Source organism: Athene cunicularia (genome assembly GCF_003259725.1).
Source record: "Athene cunicularia isolate RWA chromosome 5 unlocalized genomic scaffold, athCun1 chr5_part1, whole genome shotgun sequence".
Taxonomy (NCBI): domain Eukaryota; kingdom Metazoa; phylum Chordata; class Aves; order Strigiformes; family Strigidae; genus Athene; species Athene cunicularia.
In genome coordinates, this window is record NW_020799101.1 from 3,101,096 (window position 1) to 3,113,121 (window position 12,026).

Genomic DNA, 12,026 nt, shown 5'->3' on the forward strand with positions numbered 1-12,026 from the left:
AAAAGAAACTGTTTTGATTTTCCTTGTTTTTTAAATTTTGACATGCACTCATTTAAATGGTATCACTTGAAAATAAGAAAACTTTTTTTTTTTTTTTTTTTCCTACTATAGTTGTCAAGCATTGGTTTCACTTCAGTAGCCTCGTTTCAAGCACTTGGCCAGTGACTTCCTCACTTCACTGGTTCAACTTTCTTTAAAACATAGACCAGAAGCATGCTGCTCAAATAAGATGCATACTACAGAAACTGTATTATTAAATTAGGCTTGATGATTTAACTGGAATTTTAAAGAAATATTTTTTTTCTTTTCTATTTTAACATACTTAGAGAACATCTTCCATCTTGCCTTATCCCTCTTTGTTTCTAAATGTTTTTGAACTGGCCTTTGCTTGATCCCCAGTGGGTCCCAGAGGCTATTTAGGCAATGCCCCTTCATCCCAGGAAGCTGCTCAGCCTGACAGTCTGCTCTCCAACTCTGCAAAAGCCTGCAGTTCCCTCCCCCCATAAATGTAATCCTCTCCCTTCAGCAGCTGTGTGGATTTTCCATGGACCAGCCTCCCTGAGCCAGACACCACTAAGGAATGTGTTTGAGAAAGCTGGAGGAAATCACGATAGGGACTGTGCAGTCTGACTGCTTCCCTGCTCCCAAAACTACCCCTCAGCTTGCAAGCACCCTCTACTCTAGAAAACACGACACAGCGCGCTGGGAAGGTTAATTTTTTACATATACAAGATTTCCTCTTGGCATGAAGCTATAAAACCTAAGGGCTAGTCCAGCTGCCCCATGCATTCAGTCCTCAGCATCCCTGTTGTCCTAAGAACTGCTGTATTGGAGGTCTGATGACCCAGACACCCGCTTAGCAGAACGGAGCAAGCCACGGGACCTTTGAGAAATAAAACACTGACCTGTGGGGTTTTTCTTTTCCTTAAGTAAGACAGCAGTCAAAATGCAGAGAATGAATGAAAAAGCAGTCCTGTAAATCAAAATAGATGATAGCCACATCTTTAAGTAGAAACCCTAACCCGGTCACACGTAATATAACATGTACTATAAGGTCTCTGCAAGACATGATACATCCTGCAAGTACATTCCACCTGCAGGAAGCTTAAGCTATTGTTACTGCCCTTCCCTGCACACAAACAGCAGAGACTGAACTCACGTAATCAAAGGGCAACCACACAGGGATCACATGCAAATTCCACTCCAAGCTTCGGAAAGCTTCCTGTAACTAAATAAAGTGATACACATGGATGAAGCATTGAAAGCAGAAACCATGAGAGAGTAGGAGGGTCAAAGCCATAACGTCAAGAGGAACTCGGCGTCCAGTGAGACTGCATCCCCGGGTAAGATAAAGCTGATAAGGAAACAGCCTGGTACCACACCTCTGCTAGGGCAAACCAAGCACAGCCAGCCTGGTTGGCAGGCAGTGTCTCACACACGCTTTCCACATGCTGCCTGAAGCACCGAGGCTCCGAGAAATAGAGGCAACGACTGCTTCACCTCTTTGAGAATTTCATCGTACCATGCTTTTATGGAGAAAAGCCACAATCTGCCTGTCCTCCTCCTCCACCCCTACAGGAGCTAACTTCGCTGCTCGAGCCAGCACAGTCAGTCCCGTACTCAAGACATCCCACTGCAGGATTTAGACAAACCTCAACACCCACGGAATGAGAAAAAAATCAAAAATTTTATGTTCCTGTACCCTAAACAGGCAGTCAGTTGTGACTGCTGAAGCGATGGCAAATCATAAAAGGTTCTCAAGATCTACCTACCCACCCTCGTAAGCCCCTTCATCACCAGTTTGATATTGTCAGCCAAATTTTAAAACACACTCTAGATGGGAACTGTTTGGTGAAGTTTTAAAGGCACTATGTTAATCAAAAACTCAGTCATGTCTCTCATAATTAACCAAGAAGCAGAGGATCAGAACTCAAACAGTAACTAAATTTAAACGCAGACATGCCTAACAAAACGAAACAGCATTATCAGAAACTGCTTATCCCATCCAATTACTGACCTAAACTCCTCCTAAATATCATGCTGGTGAAGGTATTTTGACTATGCAGATACACGCCATCCAGCCTCAGAAACCCTCACCCCTCGTGAGCTGCTAACGCTACAAAAGCGATGCCCACATAGCTGAGCCAGCTCAGATGCCTGCCTCCCTCCCTCCATCTATCTTCCCATTATCCTCCCCTACAGCAGAATTGTCCTCTCAAGGCAGTGGGCATTGAAAATGGCAACGCTTCTTTCAGAAAAAACAGTTTTAAATGAAAAGAGATCTCAGCTGCTTAAGAGAATTTATCATTATATTTAAATTAACCCTGTTCTGCCAGACAATAAAACTGTGAATACCTGCAAGTGATGCATCACATACTCTCCTTTACCCCCCCTGTAGACCAAGTGCATCGAAAGAAAAATTTCAGCTGCTGTTGTTTTCAAACCCCTTGTAAATACGACACAAATACCTGAGGCTGTTAATCACTGGAGAGCAACGAACACTCACTAGGCATTGCTTCCTGTCAAATCTTAATTCTTTTAAGTTTTATCAAGATAAAGTACATCTATAAAAGAAGGTATGGCCCCACCTTTATTCTTTCTACCTACCATGTTTACATTTCTGTGCCAGTACAAGAGACTTTACCACTTATCTTCCCTTAAGATTAATGACTAAATCTCCCAAACATCTTTGTGAGTCTAATGATTATAATTCAACGATTAACTTGCATGTCTGTACCTTAAACAGCGAGTTAAGACAAACGTAACACAACTCTGTATTGCTTCAATAGCAATGATCAGCAAACAGCTATACTTGGAGCACAGAAAAGAACAAAAATACAGCTTCTTGGGGTGGATCATCACATTAAATGAGATTAAATGATGCCTGCGATGCTGCACAGCAATGAGCTACATAAAGAAAGCTCGAGAACAATTTCTCACCAATAAGCCAACAGTGTCCCCCTGCAATGACCTCTTCGCTCTGTGAAGAGAAACAGCACCTGCCTTTCTAAAATAGTCTCAAAATTCACATTTCAACAGACTACAAATCCAGCTGTTCACACTAACCTGAAAACATGTTTCATTCAGCTTTCTAGAAACATTCAGCAAAATCTTCCTCACCTCTATGAAAAAATGAACTTTCTATACATTATACTCATGTGGAAGACACAAAAATACACTTTGAGAAGAGTAATTCCAACACATCAAAATATCAAATATGGCATTAAAGATGCTGTTTTGATGGATCAGTTCAGTAAATGCAGCAGTTCTGGCCACCAGGCCTGTGGATGAGCTCAAAGCTCTGAAGGGTATCCCTGACTATATTCTGCATGACCTTTTTAGTATCTTCAGGAGCAGAGAAGTCAGTAGAAACACATACAGCAACACAAAGGATAATAGACTAGGGAAAAGTACTGGAAGAGGTTAAGGCTTTGAAACAAAAGACTTGGCACTTCTTGTCCTCCCTCTGTTGCAACAAATTTCAGATTTTTTAACTGCCTGCTCAGGGTGTACTGACCAGTGTCTGCTCAAACCACATCACAGCATCCCACAGCCTAAAAAGTGAGCAACTTTGAGAGATCTGTGATGCTAGATGCACTAGTCCCATAATCTGATACCTCTGCTGTCCTGTGTCCAACAGCTCTGTCAGTGGTCACTGACTCTGAGATGTTAGCCCATCCTTAATGCCCTCCTTCCACCCCTTCCTAATGTTTCCATGTAAGTCAGTCCCCTCTTGAATCCCCTTCCTTGGCATTTGACAGGGGCAGGATGAAAACAGCACCCACAAAACAAATTTGCTCCTGAGCTCTGGTCCCAACTGAAGGAGAAGATGAGAAGCAATTCCTTTGCTCACCCTCCCATGTGCTCTTTTCACCAAAAGAGTGGGAGAGCTCCAGAGACGTGCTCAAGCTGCGGCTTCTCGGCACAGCGTTTTCCATCCACCACGGAGGAAGGTTAAGCTTTGGCTCTTTGAGCAGCTGAGATAGTCCTTGCAGACACTATCCACCGTGCTGGAGAACATTAATCACTCTAATGAAGGAATCTAGAAAGCTGAAGAGCAGAATGGAAAACTCTCTGTATCAAATGCTGAAATTTTCCCCTAAACAATCTAGGAAGGAAAAGCATTTTATCCAGCCTCTGTATGCGAGGAGCTCCTGACAGCTCAGACCTTCACGTGATGGAGACATTTCCCGTAGGCCAGGGGAACGCATGAGCAGGCAGATCTGGATCTCAGAACAATGCCAACAGGCTAAATATTATCCAACTGATGAAGATACAGATTTTGCAGAGCTGGTTAGGTGGGAACAGAGTTAAAAGGTGTTTCACTCTCAGTGGAGCCACTCTGCTATTTTGATAAACAGAAAGGACTGCAATTTTTCAGACAAGCCACTCTTGAACAGATTCCCTAAACAAGGAAAGGGAAAGGAGATGGGAGATGTACAACAAGTAGCGCTGTATGATGCCTGTAAAACATGTTCTCCAGTCTAGCAAAACACAGCTTGGAGAAGAACGTGGTGGTACATAAATAGAGACCCCTTCTCTAGAATTAAGACAGATTGAGTTAATCTGTCAGAAAGATTATGCTACTTGGTGAGGCCAAATGGGAAGTTCAGATAAATGATCTCTGAAAACCTCTTCCATATGTACACTCTGCAAGGAGGTTTGGAGAAGGCCTGGTGGAGTAAATTGCTTTTTGCTATTTTTCAACTACTGTCAGAGTCAGGTCTGCCTTACTTATCTACTCCCATTAAAAGCAAGGTAGCATGTAGATCACAAATGCAAAATCTTGAACAAAACCCCCTGCCCTTCTCATTGACTTTTCACTGGAATTCCAGAACACAATCAGGACCACCAAAATTGCCATAAACCACAAATCAAAGGCTGCTGCATTCACTAAACCTTCCCAAGCACTCTTATTACTAAGAATCCTCAGCAACTGGGAAAGAACTATTCTAACTTCTTGAAGAAATATAAAATCTGAAATCCTAACAAAATGGCAAAGTGCGAGAAAGCCTTGGCAATCTAAAATGCAACGCATCGAGGTTGCCTCGAGTTGAAGAACCTCTTTTATGAATATGAAGATCTACCCGTTTTGCATTGTGCTCAAACGGCATCACCTTGGGTTAATGCTGCCTCTTCTTTACATTCACAGGCATAACCAAGAAGCCAGGTGCCAAATATGAATAAAGGTAGCAAGCATATTTGTTTTCCCAGCTGCAGAGCGGACAGACAGTTGCTGGTGTCAGCGAAATCTGTTGGCAAACTCCATTTCGGCCTTGCTGACAGGAAGAGCTATTTTCTCTGACATGGATCATCCGTGTACTTCTACCACACACCTCTGCTGATGGAAATGGGAATCACTCAGACACCTCATGCTATAAATCTCAGACACATTCAAAGTTACCCAAATGCACTGGTAATGAAAATGACCGCTGCATCTTCTGGAAACAAAGATGAAGCAGATACTGGTGTGCAAATGTTCTGATCTTTGAAATGTTCTTCCTTCTCATAGATTTCTTCTGCTGTTGCAGGGGGCGGGTAGTGTATGTGTTTCAAAATGGACACATGAACTGTGCTATTCACTTCCTCTGTATGAATATCTCACGTTAAAACGGAGCTCTGGGGTGGAAGGCAGAAAAGGCACACCTCTGGTGTTTGAGACTGGTCTCCGAAGATGTGTAAAACATGCCAGGAACAAAAGAACCTGTTCTGGTTAACGCCTTCTTCTGCAAGTCTGCAGTCTCCTCACTGTACCATGAATAAATGAGGAATAAACAAAATCATCTACCCAGCAGAATGTCTCCTGAAGGATGAGTACTAGACTGAGTAATGGTGCAACAGCAGACTACATCAGAGACAAGGCTGGTACCAACAGGGCATTAAACTCAACAGAACAGACTCTCAGTTCCTCCTTGGCTTAAGAGATGCTAGGTACAGCCTTGGTACAAGCTGATGGAAGCACATCAAAAAAGTGTATTGCACATCCACTCCTTTGGTTCCTCTGAGGACCTAACCTGGGAGGACAACTCTCTTCAGAAGAGCTGGAAAAAAAAATCAGACCTTATTTTTAAGATTTCAGAGACTACCTGCTTTTGAAAGTAAGAGATGGGGAGAAACAGACATAGGGAGAAATACTCTATTCCCACCACATAACCGACCATCAACAGAAAACATTAGCAATAGGATGTAATATTTAAAGCCAAACAGCTTTGAATGTTCCACAACAAAGATGAAATGCTTCATAAGACAAAAACCGTACAAAGATAATGAATGCAAAAGCAAGGGGTTCCCTCTAATTCCTGAATAACCTAACAGAGGGTGTCTATATACACCACTGAGCATCTTAGTTCTCAGAAATATATATCTATATCCTACTGACTGCACCCTGAAAGAAAAGCGTGCAATTTCCCAGAAGAGAAACTCCACTGCAACAAGAAGAAACTCAACAGCGCTGGTTCGATGCCATTCTAAACACCCTTTGTATGGAAAAACAAGAGTATGCAGAGTTCAGGCATGGTTACCACAAACGCTGCTAACCAGAAGGCTTTGATCTGGAGAAGAAGAGTGGAATCCCCAGATGTGACAGATGTTTTATGGTAACTTCTACATGTAAGCAATGTATATTCACCAGGGACAGAAGTGCTGAATCAGGGATGGCCAATCCAATTGGTCTGCAGCTGCCAAAAAGTGTGAAGTTGGGAATATGTGACTAAAAACTCTCACAGCCATAACTGTACTCTGGTATTAACAAAGCCTTAACATTCCATTCTTAACCTGTTGACTTTAAGTAGCAGAATGCTTTAACTAGTAAGTTCTCATGATCTGTGAAACTACTTGACATTAAGAATTATTTTCAAAATATCAAATATAGGTTCTCAACAGCCCTGAAACTTTCCTATGACCAGGAATCGTACTGCAGAGCTCTAAGAATAAGGCACTGACCACACAAGCAGGGCGGAAACCTGACTCAAACTGGACAGAGTCCCACTTTTACAGCAACCTTTAAAAAAAAAAAATCTTTTTTTTTAAACTCTATTTGAGCAAAAGAGTCTCTGTCTGCCCTGATCCGATTTCGCTGCTCACTATTTTCCTGCAGCAGTGATCAGTGGCAAACCACTGATTCTTCTTAGAAGAATCAACAAAGTTTCTTCTAAGTTAATGCCTTTATCTGGTGCAGGAGATTAAAAAAAAAAAAAAAAAAAATCCCAGGAGAAGAAGGGAGACCAAGCAGGTGACTCAAGAAGGAATGAAATTTCCAAGATATTCAATAAAAATGCATCTTTTGTTTGCAGGGAGTTTGTGCTATTAATTAGGTATATTTCTCATACCCTATGCTTACTTTTAAAGAAAGCTACTGTAGCACTGTTCACAATCCTGCTTGGAAAAAATCAAAACAAGACAGCTTTAGAAGTGCTCCATAAGATCATATTTGATCATCGCCGCTCCGTGAGGACAGATATCCAGCTATTCATCCCACAACAGCAGCCTGCAAAGGGTGCTGGGCTGAACAAATACATGATCTTTCAGCTCAGCTGCCAAACAAGAGCATTCAAAGAGACAGTCCGCATAAACCATCCTTTTGTTCCCCTTCTCCAAAATCAAAGATTAGTTAAAACTCTGTTTGAGGCACTTGCATTAAAAAGGACAAAAAGCCAAGCCCTGTGTAGTTGGGGAAGGAGGAGACAGAGGAGGTAGTAGTGAGTGGAAGTCTTTTGTTCCCCAGCAGAGTCAACAGGCTGTTGGTGAAGGCACACACACATGTAGGAGACTTTAAATTCCTTTTTACACACAAGGGGTGGTGACCCTGCACCTCTCACCACGACACAGGATATTCTTGCCCCTAAACCCTCCACCAAACCCATTCTAAGTCATTCATAAACAGAATCCCAGAATCATCTCAGTTGGAAAAGCCCTTGAAGCTCCTCCAGTCCAACCATGACCCTCCCCCTGACCGTTCCCAACTCCCCCAGATCCCTCAGTGCTGGCTCAGCCCGACTCTTCAACCCCTCCAGGGATCCCGGGGACTCCCCCCTGCCCTGGGCAGCCCATTCCAACGCCCAACAGCCCCTTCTGCACAGAAATCCTTCCTCAGAGCCAGCCTGACCCTGCCCTGGGCAGCTTGAGGCCATTCCCTCGGGGCCTGGCGCTGGGGCCTTGGCTCCAGAGACTCATCCCCCCTCTCTGCCCCCTCCTGGCAGGGAGTTGCAGAGGGCCAGGAGGTCTCCCCTTAGCCTCCTCTTCTCCAGACTGAACCCCCCCAGTTCCCCATCAAATAAAAACAGATATAAAAATTAAAAAACAGTCAAATAAAAACTCCATGCAGGAAATCCCAGTAAAATACAGCTAAAGTAAATTATTGCCCTAATACAGTGCTTGTTTTCTAAGTCCCTCCAGGACACCATCATGTACAAGTACATATGACTACCTAATGACTTGATGTTCTGATGCAAACAAATCCCACAAGGTAACCAAAACAGGCCACTCTTACCCTATTCCAAGTACTTAAAGAAAATATCATGGACTGCAGAAACACATGCTTATAGAGCTGCTGATGTGAACTTGTTATCAAAACCAGCCTTATACAAATTAGACTCCAAGGCCCTGCTGAAAAGCTCCAGGTTCACTGACAGCTCATGCTGGCCTGAAAACCCATCCTGGGAAACATCTAACCACGCTAGGGGAGTTTACCTGGGATGGGATCTGACAGGCCACTTCCTACTGCTGGAGACTAAATTCCATTTATGGTTTCTAGTGGCTTTTTTAATCTTCTGCTCTAACACACTAGTCAACTGGATGCTTCTGCATTAACCACACACACACAAAGTCTGTTTCAGCACGACCATGCAGATGCATGAACTGACTTATATCATCTTTAAATACTGCTTTGAGACTTTCATGTATATGACCAAGGAGGGCAAACAGAAATCTGGCCAGGAAAGCCAAATTAAAACCTCACCTTTGCAATGTTAAGGGATACGATGCTGAGGATGTGAACCATTTGACAGAGAGTGGGCACAAAGAAAAAAAAATACTGTCAGCATATTATTAAGTTCCAGCGAGTACCCAATCTTCGTTCTTACAGCCTCTTTCAGAAGTCAGCAATTCAAGATAGCTTGATACAATGCTTTGAGAGATAAATTATTCCAATGGATTAGAATGGGTTTAACAGTAATATCCTCTACTAGAAAGAAAAAAACTTTCCCAACCCAGATGAGATAACTAACACATTAGAATTGTAATGGAAATTTTACTTCCAAGACTGGTAGACCCAAACTGGGAGACACACACTCTGTGAATAGATAAGAAAATAGTTTATTTATTCATGGTTTCTATCTCACCCTGAAATGCATTTTGGGGAAAAAAACAACATTAAAACAAGATCAACAATCCAGTACTTACAAGCAACTCTACAATCAACTATTGTGTGCCATGTGACATACAAGAGAAAAAAAAAACCCACAAACACTAAGAAAACACATTTCAGTTTTAAGCTTCCACAGTAGTAATGAAAAGCAAAGTGAGTAGGAGATTTTTAGAAAGGCCTTAAATATTCTTCTGTAACCTAATAGTGAACACAAATATTTGCTTAACCTCTGCCTCCAACATCCAAAAAAGAACCAATTACTCTAAAAGCTACCAAATGCCCCAAGAAGAATTTGAAGCATGAACCACCATCACCAAAAAACATCTGAGGAAGAGGCTGATCTCCCATAATCAGAAAGGCTGCCTCATTTAGACATCCTAAAAACAACTGTGCTGGAGACGCTGGTGACTCATTAGTTGTGATGGAGCAGAGAAACCACTTGAAGAGGTGAGAGGAAAATTCCATTTTAATTTAAGAGCGCTCTCTAGCAAACCTTGACCGAGCTCTGCAACATAACAACAATCAATATTCACCAAGAAATGCATTTTAGAACACTACTGACAGCCCTCTGCAAGCACAAGATGTGCCATCTGTGCTAAGAGACTTACCATGGACTAAGAAAAATAAAAGTGCAATGTTTATACGTTAAGTCCTTTCAGGAAAAGAGGTTTACCTTAGTTACTTTTAAAATTAACATAACATCAGTGACTTTTAAAAATAAGTTTGCTTTGCATATTTGTCATAACAGCCAGTGCCATCCAACTCGGCATTCCCTTGACACAGTTCCTCCCTGTTTGCAGGGCTTTATAAAAACAAAGAGCAAACCAATGACCTAGAAACAAATGTAGGCTCTCAAACTACTTTAAACTCATTAACTTTATACTTGTTTTAGACTCATAACAACATCTAAAAAGACTGCCAAAGAATTTGGTTTAAATTTGCCAGGCTGCACTATGAGAAGGTTTGGGTTTATTCCTATCTGAAACTGCTTCGGGAATAGAAGGCACATTTTTCATAACTCAAAGAATGAAGGCAGGGGGGAGGGTTGTGGGTTTGTTTGTTGTTTTTTTTTTTTTCTTTTTAAGGGGATATGTCTACATGGCACAGAGCAGAGCCATGCATTCAAACCAGCTCCGGAACCGGAAGCTGTATGACATGTCAGCACAGCTCTCCACTAATTACCAGGATAATGAGAAGCAGAATATTTCTTTTTCCATAAAGAGATGACACAAAAATACTTCTCTGCAATGCAACTAGTTTTTTGTCGCCATGCTGCCCTGTACCATGCAGGCATATTTAAAGTCGCTCAACATATGCTGAGTTTTGGATTTATGAAACGTGAAATATCCTTTTAAAGGATTTAGTGCTAGATTCCCTAGCAAAGACATTGCCTGATCTGTGCACAGCACTCTAGAAGGAAAAAGAAAAAAAAAAAAAAGTAAAAAGGAAGGTAAATATGCACCATGAAAACTTTTAAAATTAATTCCCCGAGGCCATAAGTAACCATTTCAAAGGGGTGGTGGGAACAAGATCCATCTATAAAAGTTCAATTTGAACATTAGGGAAGAGCCCTCCCCCAGCATGAGCAATTACGGCTGCCTTTCATGTGGCAGGGAACACACCTTTTCTTGTACGGTTGGTTGTGTCAGGTCTATTTTAAACACACTCAACGGCGTTACAAAGTAAAACATCACTGCCGCTCTTCCCATGTAGGAGAAAACGCAGGCTGGGAATTTTAAGGTTTTCTTTATACGCAACCCAAGCCCTTAAAGCTGCTGAGCATCCCTGCCGTTTGGGGTAAGGGGCTCGTAGCTCCCAGAGGAAAACGCCATGCCTACACCTTCGTTTCCCAAGGTTCCGGCGATGAACACTCACTGTTTCAAGAGCATCTGCTGGGATTTGTGGCGCTAACTCTTCCACGAGCCGTAACTCCGCTGCAGCTTCTGAGCAGCTTTAAGCTGCTTCTGACTTTTGCCTGCTATTATTAACCCCAGGGATAAACTTCCACACTTTTAATCGGGTACTTTAACTGATGCGTTCTGGAAATGGGTACGGGAAACAGATACCCTCTACCTTCTTCAGCAGTAACGTGGAAAGCATCAGATGAAATATTCACCAATTCAAACCTCTTAAGAAATCAGTGAGGCGACGGGTAAGCCCGGACCCTTCTCCAGTGCTCCAAGCAAAAGTCAATCCTTTTAAATAAGTTAGGCGGGGAAAGAAACCTCACGCTTTGTCAGGGATGCCCCTTGTGCGCGGGTTTTTCGGGACCCGCTCGGTTCCAGCCCCTCAGCCCGGCACCGCCATGACGGGACCCCCGGAGGGGACCCCGCCGGGCCCCCCTTCCCCGGGTCCTCTCACCTTGTAGACATCGCCGTAGGTGCCGCTCCCCACCCGCTGGATCAGCTCGTAGTCCTGCTGCGGGTTCCGCCTCAGGATATCCCCGCTCGGCCGCGCCGCCGGCTCCATCTCCAGCCCCCGGGGAAGGGAGGGCAGCGGCCGCTTTCCTCCTCGCCCCTCCGGCCGGGGATGCTCCTTAACGCGGCAGCCGGCCCATGGCTCCTGCGGCGGAAAGCGCTTGCTGAGGGAGGGAGGGAGGGAGGAGGAGGAGGAGGAGGGCGAAGGGGGGGGCTCCCGGGGCGGGCTCTGGGCCGCGGCTGCC

At 43.4% G+C, this 12,026-nt stretch overlaps 1 protein-coding gene across 2 annotated transcripts in view; it reads right to left on the minus strand.

Annotated features, from left to right (window-relative positions):
* The window catches only part of MAP4K5 (mitogen-activated protein kinase kinase kinase kinase 5), a 71,704-nt gene extending 59,775 nt beyond the window's left edge, over window positions 1-11,929 (minus strand). For both annotated transcript variants that reach the window (XM_026849608.1, XM_026849609.1), the window contains exon 1: window positions 11,726-11,929. In XM_026849608.1, coding sequence (XP_026705409.1) covers window positions 11,726-11,833 — 108 coding nt within the window. In that variant the 5' untranslated portion in view covers window positions 11,834-11,929. The remainder of the gene's footprint in view (window positions 1-11,725) is intronic.
* Between the last annotated feature and the right edge of the window lie 97 nt (window positions 11,930-12,026).